This window comes from Chlorocebus sabaeus, chromosome 21 (genome assembly GCF_047675955.1).
Source record: "Chlorocebus sabaeus isolate Y175 chromosome 21, mChlSab1.0.hap1, whole genome shotgun sequence".
In the NCBI taxonomy this organism is placed as follows: Eukaryota; Metazoa; Chordata; class Mammalia; order Primates; family Cercopithecidae; genus Chlorocebus; species Chlorocebus sabaeus.
The window spans coordinates 21864949-21885536 of NC_132924.1; the positions used below are offsets into that span (position 1 = coordinate 21864949).

General features: G+C 44.1%; 1 protein-coding gene across 2 annotated transcripts in view; it reads right to left on the minus strand.

Moving 5' to 3' along the window:
- Positions 1 to 14650, minus strand: part of CDK13 (cyclin dependent kinase 13) — a 137759-nt gene extending 123109 nt beyond the window's left edge. The window contains exon 1 of one of the 2 annotated variants that reach the window (XM_073008945.1): positions 13157 to 14650. In XM_073008945.1, coding sequence (XP_072865046.1) covers positions 13157 to 14367 — 1211 coding nt within the window. In that variant the 5' untranslated portion in view covers positions 14368 to 14650. The remainder of the gene's footprint in view (positions 1 to 13156) is intronic. The other variant, XM_073008944.1, reaches the window with a different exon arrangement.
- Positions 14651 to 20588: the final 5938 nt, after the last annotated feature.

Here is a 20588-nt window from a genome sequence, read left to right on the forward strand (position 1 = left end):
TCCGTCTCAAGAAAAAAAGAGGTGACAACAGTACAAGATGAAAATGTAAGTATGCTATCATAAAGTTAACATTACACATAAAAGTAGACTGATAAACATGCATATTATAAGCCTAAGGAGAAAATCTCTGTTACTGTGGGTTAGGCAAAAATTTTTTTGGACATAAAAAGCATAAATCTGGCTGAACGCGGTGGGTGGCTCATGCCCGTAATTCCAGCACTTTGGGAGACAGAAGCAGGCTGAGGTCAGGAGTTTGAGACCAGCCTGGCCAACATGGTGAAACCCTGTCTCTATTAAAAATACAAAATTTAGCTGGGCATGACAGCACACGCCTATAATCCCAGCTACTCAGGAGGCTGAGACACGAGAATCGCTTGAACCCAGGAGGCGGAGGTTGCAGCGAGCTGAGAACATGCCTGGGCAACAGAGCGAGACACGTTGTCTCAAAAAAAAAAAAAAAAAAAAGCATAAATAAGAAAAATGCTAAACTGGTTTTTCATTAAAATTTAAAACTTTTGCTCTTGGAAATTACTGTTAGGGAAAGTGAGTCACAGACTGAGGAAAAAACGTTTGCAAAACATGGATTTGTATCTAGCATATATACAGAATTCTTACAACTTAGTAAGACAACCCAATTCATGAAGAATGAACATTTTGAGACACTTAGCAGAAGATATGAAGGGCAAATAAACATATGGAAGTATACTCAACATTACTTATCATTAGGGAATTGCAAATAAAACCACAATGAGATACCAATACCCATCCACTAGAATGGCTAAAATCAAAGACTGACAAAAAAAAAAGAAGTCTTATTGAGGAGGTGAGGCATCTGGAATGCCCATACTGTACTGACTGGAATGCAAATGGCAAAGACATTTTGAAAAAGACCATGGGATTGTAGGAAGTCAAACATTCGCTTCCCATACAACACAGCAAACCCTCTCCTAATTTACTCAAGAGAAACAAAAACAAAAGACCTGTACTCAAATGTTCAGTAGCTTTGCTCATAACAGCCAAAAACTGGAAACAACTCAAATGCCTATCAACTGGGTGAACTGGATGTAATTAGTACTCACAAAGTGATCTCAGTTCTAAAGGTTATTTTTAAAAATCACTTCTGAACGAGATTAATGAAGGCTTCATAGATAAAAACAACACCTGAGACTAGGCGCGGTGGCTCACACCTGTAATCCCAGCACTTTGGGAGGCCAAGGCAGGTGGATCACCTGAGGTCAGGAGTTCAAGACCAGGTAGCCAACGTGGTGAAATCCCATCTCTACTAAAAATACAAAAACAACTAGCCAGGTGTGGTGGTGTGTGCCTGTAATCCCAACTACTCGGGAGGCTGAGACAGGAGAATTGCTTGAACCTGGGAGGTGGAGGTTGCAGTGAGCCAAGATCACACCACTGCACTCCAGCCACAAAGCGAGGCTTCGTCTCAAAACAAAGAAACAAACAAACAAACAAAAAACCCCTGAACTAAGGTTGAAAGAACGAGCAAGGCAGATTGGCCAATTGAAGGAAGGATACAAAGTAAGATACAAGAAAATAGTAAATAGTCCAGTTTGTATTGTGATCAGGATATACAGTAAGAAGTAAGAGTAGTTTGGTTCAGTCCGTGTTGGCGGTCTTAAATGCCCCATTCAAGAATTTGATTCAGTGGAATACTCAAACCCTCAAAAGATCCCAAATGGCCAAAGCAATCCCGAGCAAAAAGAACAGGGCTGGAGGTATCACACTATCTGACTTCAAAGTGTATTACAAAGCTATGTTAATCAAAAGAGTATGGTACTGGCATAAAAACAGAGACATTAACTGAAGGAACAGAATAGAGAACCCAGAAATAAACCCATTTACAGTCAACTGATTTTTGACAAAGTAGCCAAGAACATACAGTAAGAAAAGGACAGCTTCTTCAATAAATGGTGACGGGAGTGAGGCACAGTGGTGCATGTCTGTAGTCCTAGCTACTGGGGAGGCTAGGTGGGAGGATTGCTTGAACGTAGGAGTTCTGAGACCAGCCTTGGCCAATACAGCAAGACCCTGTGTCTTAAAAATAAAAATAAAGAGGGGTGGGAAAACTGGATATCCACATGGAGAATAAAGAAAATAGACTCTCATCTCACACCTTATACAATAGAAAGTAGAAGAAAAGCTCCATGACATTAGTTTGGGCAAAGGTTTCATGGTTATAAACCCAAAAGTACAGGGAACAAAAGCAAAAATAAACAAAGGGATGGATCAAATTTAAAAGCTTCTGCAAAACAAAGGAAACAATTAACGAAGTAAAGTGACAACCTGCGGATAAGGAGAAAATACCTACAAACCACACACCTGATAAGGGATTAACATTCAAAATGTTTTACGAATTCAAATCAACAGAAAGAAAATAAATAACCCAATTTCAAAAATGGGCAAAGGACCTAAATAGACATTCCTCAAAAGAGGGAACACAGTTGGGTTTGGTGATTAATGCTTGAATCCCAGCTACTTGGGAGACTGAAGTGAGTGAGGTGGGAGGACTCCTTGAGCACAGGAGTTTGAGACCAGCCTGGGCAACATAGCAAGACTCCATCTCAGTGTTTAAAAAAAAAAAAGGACATACAAATGGTCAACAGATACATGAAAAAATGCTCATCATCATCAATAATCACCAAGGAAATGCAAACTAAAACCACTATGAGATATCACCTCCCACCTGCTAGAATGATTAGCATCAAAAAAATGAAAGATAACAAGTGTTGGCAAGGGTATAGAGAAAAGGGGACCCTTGTGCACTGCTGGTATGAATGTAAATTACTACAGCCATCATGGATAATGGTATGGAGGTTCCTCCAAAAAGTAAAAACAGGATTACCACATGATCCCACTTCTGGGTATATACCGAAAGGAACTGCAATCAGTATGCGTAGGAGATGTCTCCACTCCCATGTTCATTGCAACATTATTCACAATAGTTCAGATATGGAAGCAACCTAGGTGTCCATCATTAGATGAACGGATTAATTTTTTTAATGTGGTTCAGGTTTGTTTTTTGTTTTGTTTTGTTTCTGAGAAAGGGTCTCACTCTGTTGCCCAGGCTGGAGTGCAGTGGTACGGCTCAATCTCAGCTCACTGTAGCCTTTACCTCCAGGGCTCATAAGATTCTCCGAGTTCTGCCTCACAAATAGCTGGGACTACAGGTACACGCCACCATGCTGGGCTAATTTTTCTGTATTTATAAAGAAGGGATTTCACCACGTTGCCCAGACCAGTCTCAAACTCCTGAGCTCAAGCGATCTGCGTGCCTCGGGCTCCCAAGGTACTAGAATAACAGGCGTGCGCCACCGCACTCAGCTCAGCTTTAAAAAAGAAGTAAATTATGTCATTCGTGACAGGAAGATAAATACTGCATGATCTCACTTATATATGGAATCTAGAAAATTCAAACTCATAGAAGCAGGGAGTAGAATGGTGGTTACCCTTGTCTAGGGGAGAGGAGTGTATAGGGAAAAGGAGATGCTGATCAAAAGACACAAAGTTTCAGATAGACAGAAGGAATAAATTTTAGTGATCTATTGCGCAGAATGGTGACTACAATAACGCAATGCATATTCTGATATTGACAAAAGAGTAGTTTTTTTGTTTGTTTTGAAACAGAGTCTTGCTTTGTGCCCAGGCTGGAGTGTCATGGCAAGATCTTGGCTTGCTGCAACCTCTGCCTCCCAGGGTCAAGCTATTCTGCTGCCTCAGCCTCCCGAGTAGCTGGGGTCCACAGGCACACGCCACCGTGCCTGGCTATGTTTTGTGTTTTTAGTAGAGACGGGGTTTTGCCATGTTGGCCAGGCTGGTCTTGAACTCCTGACCTCAAGTAATCCACCCACCTTGGCCTTCCAAAGTGCTGGGATTACAGACGTGAGCCACTGTGCCTGACCAGAGAGTAGATTTTAAATGTTTTCTTCAACGGCTGCTTGGAGCTGTGTTAAAAAAGAAAATTATTTTTAAAATGTTTTTACCACCAAAATAGCATGTATGTGATGTGATGGATTTCTTAATTATCTTGATTAAGCCCTCCACAGGTAAACACCAAAATATCGCACACATAAATTTATATAATTATTTGTCAATAAAAAATAAATTGGCCAGGTGCAGTGGCTCACACCTGTAATCCCCACACTTTAAGAGGCCAAGGTGGGCAGATCACCTGAGGTCAGGAGTTCGAGACCAGCCTGGCCAACATGGCAAAACCCCATCTCTACTAAAAGTACAAAAATTAGCCAGGCATGGTGGCGGGCACCTGTAATCCCAGCTATTCAGGAGGCTGAGGCAGGAGAACAGCTTGAACCCAGGAGGCATAGGTTGCAGCGAGCCAAGATCACACCACTGCACTACAGCCTGGGCAACAAGAGAGACGCCATATCAAAAATAAATAAAGAAATAATTTAAAAAGTATTTCATTCTGTAAGTATCTTAGAGGAAAAAAAAAATCAAATGAAAGTGGTATTTTAAATCTGAATGCAGAGAACAGGAGGGGCTCAAAGAGAAATCCAAAAGCAAGCAGAACAAACAACAAAGCATTCCAAGACAAATGTGTAGACCAAAAGACCACTGAAAAAAAAAAAGAAAAAACTTTACAGAACAGGAAGTTCATTACAATTATGGAGGGAGAAGATGTAAGTACTACTAAAGTTTGACACTAGGTACCTGGGAGAAACTACTGCCACTTAAAATACACATGTGCACACACACACAGAGACCAATCAAAAACCTAGTCTTAAAACAAAACATTACATAAATAAGGTTAAAAGATAAAAGACAAGCTCATGAAAAATACTTGCTAATGCCACACACACAAAAAAAATTAGTAGCTATAACACACAAGTAGCTCTTACAAGTTAATTTAAAAAAAAAAAATGAATCAAGAAATTAGAATATCTGGCCAGGCACAGTGGCTCACACCTGTAATCTCTGTACTTTGAAAGGCCAAGACAGGCAGATTACTTGAGCTTAGGAGTTTGAGACCAGCCTTGACAACATGGTGAAACCCCGTCTCTACCAAAAATAAAAAAAATTAGCTGGGCATGGTGGCATGCATCTGTGATCCCAGCTACTCGGGAGGCTGAGGTGAGATATCACTTGAGCCGGGAGGTGGAGGTTGCAGTGAGGAGAGATGGTGCCACTGCACTCCAGCCTGGGTGACAGGGTGAGACCTGGTCTATATTAAAAAAAAAAAAAAAAAAGAAAGAAAGAGGCCAGGCGCGGTGGCTCATGCCTGTAATCCCAGCACTTTGGGAGGCCAAGACAGGTGGATCACCTGAGGTTGGGAGTTTGAGACCAGCCTGATCAACATGGAGAAACCTCGTCTCTACTAAAAATACGAAATTAGCTGGGCGTGGTAGCGCATGCCTGTAATCCCAGGTACTCTGGAGGCTGAGGAAGGAGAATCACTTGAACCCGGGAGGCAGAGGTTGCAGTGAGCCGAGATGGCGCCATTGCACTCCTGCCTGGGCAACAAGAGCAAAAACACTCCATCTCAAAAAAAAAAAAAAAGAAAGAAAGAAAGAAATTAAAATATCCAGTAAACAGATGAAAATATGTTAAACTGTATTAAATATCAAAGAAGTGCAAATAAAACAATAATGATTCCAGGCACCAATAGTGGCTCACAACTGCAATTCCAGCACTTTGGGAGGCCAAAGTGAACAGATCACTTGAGATCAGGAGTTCAAGACCAGCCTGGCGAACATGGCAAAACCCCATCTCTACTAAAAATACAAAACAACAACAACAACAAAAAACCAATAATCGAATATGTGACAACTCCAAGTGTTGGTGAGACTCAGGAAATGGGTACTCCCACACTGCTGGGAAATGTAAATTTGTAAAAGCCTTCTGAAAGGCATTTTGAAAGTGTATCGATGTTTCAAATGTATATACCATCTTTGCCTCAACAATTTTACCCCTGGGAAATTCAATCTGAAGAAGATAATGGAACAAATGCACAAAAAATATACTTGCTTCAGATACACACACACAGCAAAAATTAAAAAAAAAAAAAAAAAAACTAAGAATTTATCAAAGTGGATTCAGCCAAACAATGTATGCTATATCCATACAACAAAATACTAGGAGCTACTAATAAAGATGATATACTGTACTACGGAGTACAGGCTACAAGACAGTATCATTACATGCTCCCACTTATGTAAAAAAGTCTAGAAGAATGTTTATCAAAATGTCATGAATGATCATCTCATCAGGTAGCTGGGCTTAAGAGGCCTTTTTATCTCTTATACTTTTCTGTACTAACTGAAAATTTCTACCATTAGCCTCTATTATGTTTGCAAACAGATGAAAAATAATAAAGAGCAGTATCGAAAAAAAAAATGACTCTAAGAAAGGTGACATAATTTTATGCTGGATAAATTGAGTTTGGAATGCCTACTAAATATCCCAGTGAAAGTGCCCCTATGCAACTGAAAATGCAAACAGAAAAGCGGGGAGGCATGTAGATCATTTACCATTTTCGGTTCCTCTCACTAATCTTCTCATTTCCGTTTTATTTACATTCCAGTTTTACCTATATTTATCCTCTAACGTACATCAATTTTATTTTCGAAATACATAAAAAACACTAGGTTCTTCCACAATTTAAATGTGCAGGAATTAAAGGAACAAAATCACTGCAAACAAGTAATGCTTCTGATTCTGGCTTGGTACTTCTGCTTCCAACACCCACTTTAAAGCTTATAAATTTATAGAAAACAAAGCCAACCAAAACCAAAATAATAACAACAAAATGATATTCACAAAGTCCAAAATAAAGGAAAAAATTAAAATTACCTTATATGTAAATATTAAGCAACATTCACTTTCAACTGGTTTTTCAAAAATAGCTATAATTTTTCAGAGTCGGGAAATGAAAGTTTGACATAATGTCTGCTGAGAAAATTTTCCATTTAAAGATTAATTCAAACTCACCAAGAATTTATCTTGATCAGCACAACAGAGAGCAAATATAAACATTACGTCTGAATTTATTCCATTCACACTAAAGTGAGTCCCAGCATCCTCTACTCATTCTAATAAAGTAGAAGCTAGAAGGAGGTTCTTAAATTCCCTCCTTATAAATCGAAACAATTACCTGCCCTATCCTAGAGTATGAGAGTATGTGTAAACCAAAATACCAAGCAAGTTTAGAGATGTAACTGGCATCTGTGCAGACTGGTTTGTACTAATCTATAGAGGGAAAAAATGTATTTAAATTAAACCACCAATAAACAAGCTCTGTAATTTTCCTCTAGGAGCTTACAATCTAGCAGGGAAAACACAAAAGTAGCCAGTCAACTAAGCAGATATTAAACACAATTTTTTAAAGTTCTATAACAAAGATAAAGTGCTGTGGGGGCACAGGAAAAAAAATTAACTTTTATCTAGATGAATGGAAAAAGGTCTCAAGATAGCGCGATTTAAGGCTGGACACACTGGCTCATGCCTGTAATCCCAACACTTTGGGAGGCAAGGACAAGAGGATTGTTTGACCCCAGGAGACCAGCCTGAGCAACATAGTGAGACACCATCTCTACCAAGAAAACACACACACACACACACACACACACACACACACAAGACGGGGATTTTTTAGCTGAGTTTTAAATGCAAAGCTGGAGATGAAGAGCAAAAGAGAGTTTGGAGTGTCTCATCATTTAAGCTAAGAGAACAGCAAGTATAAAAATAGAAATAAAAATGTCTCTGAAAATAGAATTGTGACAGAAAGGAGTAAGATCATAAAAGACATTAACTGATGATGCATTAGGAAGTTTAGAGCTGGCCATGCACAGTTGCTCATGCCTGTAATCCCAACACTTTGGGAGGCCCAGGTGGGAGGATTGTCTGAGGCCAGGAGTTCAAGACAAATCAGAGCAACATGGTAAAACTCATCGCTACAAAAAATACAAAAAGTAGCCAGGCATGGTGGCATGAACCTGTAATCCCAGCTACTAGGGAGGCTGAAGAAGGAGGATCCTCTGAGCCCAGGAGTTCGAAGCTGCTGTAAGCCATGATCACATCATTGCACTCCAGGCTGGGCAACTGAGCTAGACACTATCCCTTCAAACAAAAAAGTTTAGGTTTATTTGAATAATAATTCTAATATAATGGGAGTGACATGAGCTAAACAAAGACATTAACTCTCCTGATAAAGAATGAACTGAGAAAAATGGATGAAATGAGAAGACTGGTAACAGTAACAGGAAGTCTAGCTAATTAACCTGAAAGGGTGATAGAAACGGAAAGAAATAAATATTAGTGAGAGTGGAAAAGAAATATGATAAGGACTGAGTAGATGTAAATATCAGGTAAAGTTTGGTCAGAGAAGGAGCAAAACACAAGGCCATCACTTTGAAATGAAAATAATGATTACAGCTCTGGAAATTTAAGACAGTTAACCTGAACTTCCATTCCCTTCTGAGAGTTTCTGCATTTGTTCTAATATCCTATTTTTTGACAATTTTTAAAAGCATTTTAAGAATTCCAATCACCTAGGGATTTTCATGACTTATTTCTATTAATTATATATTAAATCAGTGGCATATTTTTTGAGTTTTTTTTTTCATTATAGAATATCTTCATTTCATATACTTCTGAACCATAGTTTTCAGGACAAAACACTAAATAATCCATAACAGAGGTACCACATATAGTAATAATTTTACTTATTTATATTTGGAGTCCACCCATCTTTTTCAGATTCTTAGGTTCTTGTTATCATTCCATAATGAATGCTTCTGGACTTCTTGGTGGAATAGAACTTCCATAGGTTTAGAGAAAGAACAGAACATACGTAGTAATTTCTTGCACAGATTTTAATCTGACATCAGTAACTTCAGCTCAAAATAATTCGGGAAAACCAACACCAATAAACTAAGAGTAATTAATGTCTTCGAGAAATGTTTTTAGCCAATCTTTGTAAAGACAAAGTAGAAAAAAATCCACAAGATTTAAACCCAATTGTTCATAAAAACTATCAATAAACACAAATAAGCTGAAAGACTCCTTAGAAGATTCGTCTTTTAAAATCCTCAAAATGCTGAAAAAATGGTCAAGGAACAGAAATTAACACATAAGTACCCAAACAGAAGCTGATTTTTCACCAAAACAGGTCATTATGTGAGGTGGCCAGCGCCCCTGAACGCCAACTGAAGTTGAATGACGCATATGCTTTAAGTGGTAAGTGGCCCATGTTCTTTAATGAATAGACTGCTGTTAGAATTCTTCATACTAGGCCAGGCGCGATGGCTCAAGCCTGTAATCCCAGCACTTTGGGAGGCCGAGACGGGTGGATCACGAGGTCAGGAGACCGAGACCATCCTAGCTAACACGGTGAAACCCCGTCTCTACTAAAAAATACAAAAAACTAGCCAGGCGAGGTGGCGGGCGCCTGTAGTCCCAGCTACTCGGGAGGCTGAGGCAGGAGAATGGCGTAAACCCAGGAGGTGAAGCTTGCAGTGAGCCGAGATCGTGCCACTGCACTCCAGCCTGGGCCATAGAGCAAGACTCCGTCTCAAAAAAAAAAAAAAAAAAAAAAGAATTCTTCATATTGTAATCAAAATCCACCTTCATACTGTAACCAAAATCCATGCTCTTTAATATTAAGAGCATGTACTTTCAAATCAGTCCAGGGTTTCAATCCAAGCTGACCTTGGAACAAATCACTTAACTTTTTAGAGCTCCCATTTCCCAATCCATCAATGGAAATGTTTCCAACTATCACATGGATTTTGGTGGTCAATGTATGTTAAATATTTATCAACACCTGGCATACAGTAATATACTACAAAAAGTACCCTCCCCTCTTTTCAATACACCCTCACATTTATTATAGGGCCAATCAGCAAGATTATGTGACCTTCCACACCCCAACGGTCAAGTAGTAAAGAAAATAGGACAAACAGATCATACAGGGGAAAAAGTAAAGGTAAGAAGGAACTGACGAAAAGAAACGCATGAGCTGAGGACTGAAGATTCAAATGAAGACAAAGAACAAGTTGTGAAGCAGAAGTCACTAAAATGAAAAGGATTTATTTATCTGACATCAAAAAAAGCTTCAGCCTGGGTACGGAGGCTCACACTTGTAATCCCAGGACTTTGGGAGGCTGCTGCAGGTGGATCATTTGAGCCCAGGAGTTTGACACCAGCCTGGGCAACATAGTGAAACTCTATCTCTATTTTCAGCTTATTTAAAATTGTTTTTCATCTTCATACCATGATTTCAATACTATTTTGAATGTGTATGCATTTCCTTAAAAATATCGACACTGACAATTCATTAATATGTAAGTTCTGTGTAGGCTGGGAAAAGATTACACTGTTTCTTACAGCATTACACATGGTCTATATTAAATATTTGACTGAAGTTTGTAATACAGGCCCACATTAGTATTTTTTATGTTCAGGAAACTCCAGCATCCCTTCATTTACCTATTCAACATTTATTAAGAGTGTACTTGTGCCAGATACAGTGCTGAGCACTGGAAACACAATGGTGGACAAGACAGGCCAGTTGCCTTCCTGGAACTCACAGCAGTCCATTCATTAAAGAACATGGGCCACTTACCACAAGTAATACATTCTGAAAATAAATAAAACTTTCTGCATTCATCTGTACAAGTGAGTTCAATTAACTGTTCCCAAAAAGTAACGACACCTTTACTATACTTTAAAATCTTAAGATTTTTCCAATCAACTATTTTAGCTATTAATTCTGGGCCCCATGTTTTCAGCTAGACATTTGACAACCTAGATATAATGTGAAAAATCTGAAAACCATATGAGTTTTTTTAGCCTAGAAGACTCAGAAATTATGACAACTGTCTTTACATTTTAAAGGGTTAGCATACACGTGTGCTCTGTACCATTCCAAAAGGTTAAACTTGGAGCAATGTATAGAAGTGGCATGAAGGTGGATTTTGGTTACAAAATGAATTCTAACAATTTGAGATATTGAATAACTCAACCACTTTAAATATTTCTGTGAGACTGTATGTTTTAAAAAGATAAATTTTCATTTAATCCTTGAAATAATCCAGAAAAACAAGTGTTTCCCTGTTACAGTTTAGGAAACTGAGTCTTCAAGGATCTTGCTAAAAAATCAAGTCCCAAATCTAGTGGAACAGGCTGCCTCAAAGCAACGTGCTTCCCACCTCCAGATGTATTTAAGGCACACACTAAATGGCCATCTATCAGGAATGTTAGCCAAGATACCCTAAAGTTCCTTCCAAATTCAACCCTTTAGAAATACTGCTGGTCAATATAAACACCATGAAAAGATTCTGTGTTGAATGGTCCTCCAGAATGCAAGCTCCATGAGGGCAGTAACTTTTTCTTCCGTGCTACATCCCAATACCTAAAACAGTATATGGCATACAATACAGGGTCAAAAAATACTTGCTAAATATGAATAGTCCTAGTCATACATACCACGATCATATATTTCATATATATATAAAATACATGAGACTATTATACGATAAAGGATCTCGCTGAAGTAACCAGCAACTAAAAAGCCTAAGTATAAAATCCATTCTTAAAATTGCATCAAGCACTTTAAATTGTTCAGGTCCTGAAACTTCAACCAACCAGTTTGCAAAAAAAATTCACCTGCAAAAACTGCAAACCCTTTGGCAAAGTACTATAGTTAAAAGCAAAATACAAACTCTTACAAGATATAATGGCTAATTTTGATGAATGAGTTTTTCAATTCTTCACTAAGGCATCAACTACCATTTTAAGTGTGCTTCAACACTCCAAGAGTGAAGCAATTTATACAACTCTTGGCTTAAAGACAAACTCACGCTCAGATCTCTACAAACATCACACCTTCACATTTACTATGCCGATGCTTCAAAAAGGTCTGCTAATTTTGCAGATGCATATTCGTATTATGTTGAGATTCCATATAATCCATACTTAGGGGTACCGTATATCCACTTGCCATTACTGAAACCCAATAGGAAAAACTGATACAAATGTCATTTTGCAATACTCTAAACTATAAGGCCTGGAATGTCCAAATATCTCAAGGAATATAAGAACTCATAAAACACTCGAAAGTTGTTTTTAATGCACTTTGCTTAGTGGATAAGTATATTTTAAGGCATATTTTTTAAAAAGAATATTATATAACAAAAAAGGCAAGAAAGCTATATAAAAGTTTTACTCCAATTTCGCTAAATTAAATTACACCTTTTGAAGATTTCTGGACAAAGATTCTGATATTTAAAGGTATAGTTACATTGTGTTTTTATCCTTCCGGCATATCTAAGAAAAAAACACAGTCGAGTTAGCTTTTAAAGTAAGCAGTTGCAGGCTTATAATAGTATAAGAATGTACTCAGCCATTCACTTGGTTACACTAGGTTACACCACGCAGATTTATAATGTTATTAGCAACTGGGTGTCATCACAAACCAACAAAGAAACCACAATCTTGTCATTTTTTCTGCTTTCTATAATTATGACTTTGAAAGATCAGGTAAAAACTACCCCACACAAGAATATCACTAAATAGATACCTTCCTTATCTCTTCAACAGTCAGAACTATCAGCTTCCACCTAAGCTTTTTTCACATGCTAAAAGAATAAACTTTACAGAAAGGCTGCTTCTCCCATCTCTGTAATCATCATAAGAAACATGTGCAATCCACATCGAACTCTGACATCAGCACCTGATTCTTATTCCCCTGTACAATACCAGATCCTAAGCTGCAGTACATTCTTAAATCCCCAACAATGAAACCTCTTCACAGAACTTTCGAAATTTAAACGACTTAAACCACCTCTGGGTTTACCCAAATTGTACCAGAAACGCAAAGAGCAATTGAGAGAAACCTGTTAACACATTAATGCACCAAGTCTGAAACTTTGAATTCTTCCTTAGAAATCTTCCCTGCCAGTTAGGAGAAAAGTTCCGTTCACCCAGTTGCTTTGTCCCTTCGACCCCCTAAAAAAGTGTCACGCGCGCGAAAACGCCTACCCTTCCTGGGAGGCTCAGGCAGTGTTGTCTCGTCTCGGTGGTGGACCTGAATGGTTTTGAGGACCCAGGCACCACTTTCCCTTCCTCCTGGGGATCTGGCTAGAGCAGCCAAAGTACACACGGGCAGAACGACGGGACTCACCTGAGCACAGGGCTGTAGGGACTGCGAGAACGGCGCCAGCTGCTGCTGCTGTAGGGACTAGGGGACACGTCGCCGCCCCGCTCGTAGGAGCTGTGGCGGCTGTAGCTGGGGGAGCGGCGGCGGCTGTAGGGGCTCGGGGAGCGCGGCAGCCGCCGAGAATAGGGGCTGCTGCCACCTCCTGCCGGGCTGGGGGACTTGCGGCTCCTCAGGCTCTGAGAGGCCCTGTGGGACACGGGGCTGTCGTCCCGGCCTCCCAGCGGGCTGAGGGACCGCCGCCGCCTATAGGCCTTGGGCTCGGTCTTGTCCTCTCGGTAGGCCTTGGGCGGTTCCTTATAGGCCGAAGGCGGCTCCTTGGACGTTTTAGTCCGGCTGCGGTGGGCCTTCGAGTCCCGGTCCTTGCGGCTGCTACTGCTGCTGGACGTGGCCGAGGCGCTTTTCCGGCGGCCGCCGCTGCTGCTGCTGCTGCCGCTCTTGGCGGCCTCGGCCCGCTCCTCGCCGCTGTGGCTGTGGCGGCTGCGGGACTTGGAGGCCTCGCTGCCACCGCGCTGTCCATCTCGCCGCCGGTGCTCGCGGTGGCGCTCCTTGCTGCGGCCACTGCTGCTGCGGCGGTCCCGGCGGGGCCTGCGCTCCGACCCCTCCCCGCGCCGCTGGGTGCCGGAGGAGGAGGCCGGACTCCCGCCGCTGCCCCCCGTTCCCCCGGCAGCCGTCGCCGCCGTTGCCGCGCTGGCCCCCCCCAGCAGCAGCCCCTGCTCGGACTGGGAGCTCACATCCTCGTATTCCACCAGCGGGGTCACACCCCCGCCGCTACTAGCACCGCCACCGCCGTCCTGCTGCGGCTGGGGCAGCGAGAAGACCCGACGCTTCTCCGCCTCCTGCCCGGCGCGGGGCCCGCGGCGCCGCTTCTGCCGCCCTCCTGCGCGCCTCTTGCCTCTCGCCAGCCGCTTGACCTCCAAAGGGGGGCCCGGGCTGAAGCAAGAGGAGGAGGCCGCGGCGGCGGCGGCTGCGGCGGCGGCCGTGCCGGGAGCAGCCAGGAAGAGCAGAGGCGGCGGGGGCGGCGGCGGTTGCAGGAGCTGCGGCTGCAGGAGCGGCAACAGCAGCGGCGGCTGCTGAGGGGACAGGAATCGCCTCCGCTTGCGGCGTTCCTCCAACTTCTTCTCCGCCCAACTCAGGCCCCCGCCTCCCCCCAGCGCCGTGTCCGAGCTGCTCGGCATCGCCTAGAGCCAGCCGCAGAGTGCGGCGCGGGTGCGGCCTCCTCCCGGGTCAGATCCTGGCCATCTCCCCCGCCGGAAACGGGAGCGGCGGCGGAGGGACACCGAGCACCAGGACCGGCCGGGAGACGCGCCACGATAATCCGGGTCGGGACTCGGGTCCCTGGGTTCCAGGTCACAGTGGGGTACGCAGCGGCCTCCGGGCCTCAGAGAAGCAAGAATCCGGGCGGCGGAGCTCCCGATCGCGCTCGTTGTCCTATACGTCGGCAGCGAAAACACCAGATGCGCCGGGCGCTGACCTGCGGGGGAGTCCCGAGTCCTCCAAGTGCCCCCGGGGGTGGGGGAGCGGCCTCGGCCGCGCTCTCGGCTCGGGCAGCGCAACGCGGAAGTACCACCTTCGTCGCCGCTTCACTCCATCGCGCCCTGACGTTGGGTGCGAGTTCAGGGGAGGGGAGTGGGCGAGACAACAACACGCCTCCCCCGCCTCCTCTTCGGCGTCGACGTCGTCCTCCTGTGGTGGCGGCGACACACCGCAGGCGCCTCGGAAGTGGCCTGGGCCTGACAACAACTCCCAGCCTAGAGCCTCGCGCACTCTGCGGCCCGCGGGGTTGGGCAGCGGGGCGGGGCGAGGCGGGGGCGACCGGGCTGCGGCTCTCGGTTGGGGCAGCGGGTGTGCGGGGCTGGGTGGGGGGCTATTTCCGGGGAGATGGAGGCGGGGGCGTTTCTGAGTCTGTGGCGGTGAGTATGGGCCCTGACTTTCTTCTTCTTTCGCCGCCACAGCCGCGAGCAGAGGTGGCAGAGCTACCCCTTTCCTCCGCTCCCCCCCTCCACGAGGAGGCTCCTGATGTGCGCCGCCGGCCCCGGCTCGCTCCTCCCCTTCCCTCTCCGCTCCTCGTCAGGAGGAGGGAGAGCCACGGGACTTGCTGGTTGGGCCCTAACCTCCGCAACCCCTCCTCCTCGCCTGGCTCTTTCGGCTTTTTCCCCTCAGCCCTGACGTACGACCGGGAGCGCGCCCGGACGTCACGCTCAGAGAAAGCCGAAGATGAGAGGTGGCCGGGGCAAGAGAGGCGGGAACAAAGTTGCCGCGCACTGGCGTGCTCGCTCCCGCCAGGGGCTGGCGGGCCGCACCGGAAGTGACGTGTAGAAACCGCTCGGCTTCCGGCGAGGGTGGGACTCGATGTAAAGAAGGGTTAAAGAAAGGAGAGGATTCGTGCGCCGCCCACTGCTGTTGCTTGAGACTCTCCCCGTGGTGGCGCGCCGGTCGTGCCTGTTGCTTGCGTCCAGCGCGTAGAGCCGGTTCCGGCCCTCTGCAGATGCCGCACTGCCTGCCTGGTGAGCCACAGGTCACAGTGAGAACAAGTGTCTGTGGAAACTGCGAGGGAAATAATGCTGTTGGTCAGGCCTTCTGGGCTAGGCAGTCACCCCGCAGTCTACCTTCAGTCAAGCACTGGGAGTGGAACAATTGCGAAAGGAGAGAAGACACCCCGCGAAACAGGGCGGAGATGGCCTTGGTTTAACTTGTCTAACGGACACCAAAGTTCGAGGCCCCATCTCTCTTTTTTTTTTTTTTTTTGGAGGCTGAGTTTCGCTCTCGTTGCCCAGGCTGGAGTGCAATGATGCGATCTCGGCTCACCGCAACCTCCGTGAGGAACCTTCTTATCCTAAAAAACAGACTTGGGAATCACAGCTCAAGCTTCGGTAACACTATTTACTTTAAAATTAAAAATTTTAAAGCTTTAAATCAATGCAGGGAATAAGTGGAATGTTAAAAGGAACTACTGAAAATTCCATAACTTCTCAGGAGCCTTGAAATCAAAACATCTTGTGCGAATGAGGAGTGCCCTCTTAGTACTTCACCCCCTTTCACCTTAATATCTAAACCTCGGGTTGCCAAACATAGCCATATAGTGACCTCACATCTCATTTCTTGCCTTAGAATTGCCCTTCAGTTACAGACTGAGCACTTGGGATAGTTAGATTAAAATCTAAATGGCTTATTGACTTTTGGAATGGTTGGAAACGCAAGCTAAAGCGGCGCGGTGGCACACGCCTGTCGTCCCAGCTACTCCAGAGGCTGAGGCAGGAGGATCTCTGGAACTCAAGAGTTCGAGGCTGGAGTGAGCTATGACCATGCCACAGCACACCATACTGGGCAATCAGCAGGGCGAGGCCCTGCCTCTAATAAAAAGCTGTCTGTTCAATGACTACCTGTAGTCACCCCTTTGAAAATTTATTTGTTCAGATCATCAGTTGGTTTAGTTCTTAAACACTTGGTATCTATCCATCATTCATACCTTAGTGTAAATTATTTTAATCAGTTTGACATCACAGTATCACAGACTGGACTGATTTAAGCTAAGATCAGACTTCACTGACCGAGTACAAAGGATGTTGGTTTGCTGAAGGGTAAAGGAGGAGGCAAAGGAATAGGTAATCTTAAAGTCAGAGCATGTCCCAGGAGGGCAGGCCTGGGTGGGTCACACCATGGGACGGGCATTGAGAAACTGAATGGAAAAATAGGGGCAGAGTTTCTAAAACAAATTTCTCGTTGACAGTATTGTTGAGTGAAGGTCCTGTAGCCAGCCTCCTACCAAAGACTGTTTAGCAAATGGCTTTTTCAGAAACATGTAGGATCAACTTGTTCCATCATCCTACGTTAAATAGACTGGAATAACAGAACAAAGAGAGCAAATAAGAGGTTTAGCTTGCAGCTCCCCACGTGTACAAACAGTTCCACTTGAGAATGTCATCTTCTATCATATACTTTCAAACAAAATTTGCTCCATAGTAAATGGATAATTCCCATGGGTAAGTGTATTAAATGGAGAAGAAGAAAAAAGAAAAGTAAATGGATAGTTCCCAATTCAGGCTGCAAACAAAAAACATGTACTAAAATATTTTTACTGTGGTTTTACCACCCGCATGTTTCTTCAAAGATTCTACCTTTGGTGGGGGAGGCTGAATGAACATTTTGAGCTCTCCGAAGATACCCGCCCACGTGGTTGGAAACACTAATAACTAAAAGGATTCAAACTCCAAAAAATGGGAACGACCTTTGAATTAGAAGTCGTCTGTGTCTATAAGCCTGTCTGCTTGCCTGAATATTAAAGAGATTTGAAATTGCCATTTGAGAGTATATTTTTGTTTATTACTGCTTGTGGGGGGGGGGGAGGGGTTGGTGTTTTGTTTTTGTTTTTGTTTTTTTTGAGACAGAGTTTCACTCTTGTCGCCTAGGCTGGAGTGCAGTGGTGCAATCGTGGCTCACTGCAACCTCCACCCCCAAGGTTCAAGCGATTCTCCTGCCTCAGCCTCCGAAGTAGCTGGGATTACAGTGTCCCGCCATGATGCTGGGCTAATTTTTTGTATTTTTAGTAGAAACGGGGTTTGTCATGTTGGGCAGGCTGGTCTTGATCGCCTGATCTCAGATGATCCACCGGCCTCGGCCTCCCAAAGTGTTGGGACGACAGACGTGAGTCACTGCGCCTGGCCCCGGACTCATCTTTTATGCAGTTCAGAGGCCCACAGTGTTGGCACTTTTTTCAGAAGTGCAATATTGCTTCTGTGTGTTGGGGAGTGGGAATTCTTGCTGGTTCAGTAAAGCTGAAGGATACGTATTTATAAAACAGTAATGGTGGAGTAAACTTCTAGCTGTCTTCCTACATGGATTTTCCCTTGATTACATAAGTAACAGTATCCTGGGTTTGATGGGGGTAAATGTGCCTAGCTAAAAACTACATCTTCCAGTATTCCTTACAGATGAGACGTGATCATTGGCTCCTGCCGATGAAGGGAAGTAGAAGTTGTTGGACGAAGCTTCTGGAAATGATTCTTAGAAAATGGAAGATCAGGGCCGGGCTGGGGCAGGAGAATCGCTTGGGACTAAAAGCGCACGCCACCATGCCTGGGTCTCAAAGTGTGTGCCACCATGCCTGGCTAATTTTTATATTTTCAGTAGAGACGAGATTTCACCATATTGGCCAGGCTGCTCCCGAACTCCTGGCCTCAAGTGATCTGCCCTCCTCCGCCTCCCAAAGTGCTGGGATTACAGGCATGAGCCACCGTGCCTGGCCTGGAATAAATTGTTGTTGTTGTTATTATTGCTCTGTTGCCCAGGCTGCAGTGCAGTGGCGTGATCTTGGCTCACTGCAACCTCCACCTCCCGGGTTCAAGCAATTCTCCTGCCTGAGCCTCCCAAGTAGCTGGGATTATAGATGTGCGCCATCACGCCTGGCTCGTTTTTGTATTTTTAGTAGAGACGGGATTTCACCCTGCTGGTCAGGCTGGTCTTGAATTCCTGACCTCAAGTGATCTGGCTGCCTCAGCCTCCCAAAGTGCTAGGATTGTAGGTGTGAGCCACCGCACCCGGCCAAATGTTTTTTATTCTTTAATTTTACAAAAATGTTTAGGTACTCTTAGGAGATAAATATTCGTGAATATTTGGAAGTTCAACTAGACAAGAGTATTTCAAGTTACTGATTACATCAACAAATTTGAGAGAAACAAACGTGAACAATTCATCTATGTTTGGTTAAAATTTCTCTTGAGTCATTAACATCTTAAAATATAATACTGATGATGACATAGGTTACAGGAAATCATTTCTACCAGAACTTTTTTTTTTTTTTTTGGAGACAAAGTCTCACTCTTGTCTCCCAGGCTGGAGTGCGATGGTGTGATCTCAGCTCACTGCAACCTCTGCCTCCCAGCTTCAAGCGATTCTCCTGCCTCAGCCCCCCGAGTAGCTGGGATTACAGGCTCCTGCTACCACGCCCAGCTAGTTTTGGTATTTTTAGTAGAGACAGGGTTTCACCATGTTGACCAGGCTGGTCTCGAACTCCTGACCTCAGAGGGTCCACCCGCCTCAGCCTCTAAAGTGCTGGGATTATAGGTGTGAGCCACTGCTCCCAACCCATTTCTACCAGAACTTTTTTTTTTTTTTTTTTTGAGACGGAGTCTGGCTCTGTCGCCCAGGCTGGAGTGCAGTGGCCGGATCTCGGCTCACTGCAAGCTCCGCTTCCCGGGTTCACGCCATTCACCTGCCTCAGACTCCCGAGTAGCTGGGACTACAGGCGCCCGCCACCTCGCCCGGCTAGTTTTTTGTATTTTTTAGTAGAGACGGGGTTTCACCGTGTTAGCTACGATGGTCTCGATCTCCTGACCTCATGATCCGCCTGTCTCGGCCTCCCAAAGTGCTGGGATTACAGGCTTGAGCCACCGCGCCCGGCCTCTACCAGAACTTTTTAACTGGCAATGTTAATCTTATTTTGTGTACAGAACATTACAAAAAAAGTATAAAAATCAGCATTTAAGAATTGATTCACTCTTACATTTATGGACTGTTGATTTTCAACAAGGTGCCAAGACAATTCAATGGGGAAGAATAGACTTTTCAACAAATAATACCAGGACAACTGGGTATCCACATGCAAAAGAAAAAAGCTGGATGCCAACCTCATACCGTATTAAAAAAAAAAATCAAAATGAGCCAAAAGCACATGTGACAAAAGGAAAAATAGATAAACTGGATTTCATCCAAATTACAATTCAAGACAGGCAGATTGAGCCCAGGAATTGGAGACCAAACTGGATAACATGGCCAAAACCCATCTCTACTAAAAATACAAAATTTAGCCAGGTGTGGTGGCACACACCTGTAATCCCAGCTACTCTGGAGAGTGAGGCAGGAGAATCACTTGAATCGAGGAGGCAGAGGTTGCAGTGAGCCAAGATCCCACCACTGTACTCCAGCCTGGACGACAGAGTGAGACACGTTCTCAAAAACAACAACAACAACAACAAAGAAAAACCGATCCTATATTTCACATTTGCCAAGAGGATAGATCTTAAGTGTTATCAGAAAAAGAAAAAAAAGTTCAGCTGGGCACAATGGCTCATGCCTTTAATCCCAGCACTTTGGGAGGCTGAGATGGGCGATCACCTGAGGTCAGAAGTTCAAGACCAACCTGGTGAAACCCCATCTCTACTACTAATACAAAAATTAGCCAGATGTGGTGGCGCACACCTGTAATCCCAGCTACTTGGGAGGCTGAGGAACGAGAATCACTGGAACTTGGAAGGCAGAGGTTGCAGTGAGCAGAGATTGCACCACTGTACTCCAGCCTGGGTGACAGAGCGAGACTCTGTCAAAAAAAAAAAAAAAAAAAAAAAAAACTTAAAGGATCTAAACAGACATTTTTCCAAAGAAGCTATACAAGTGACCAAAA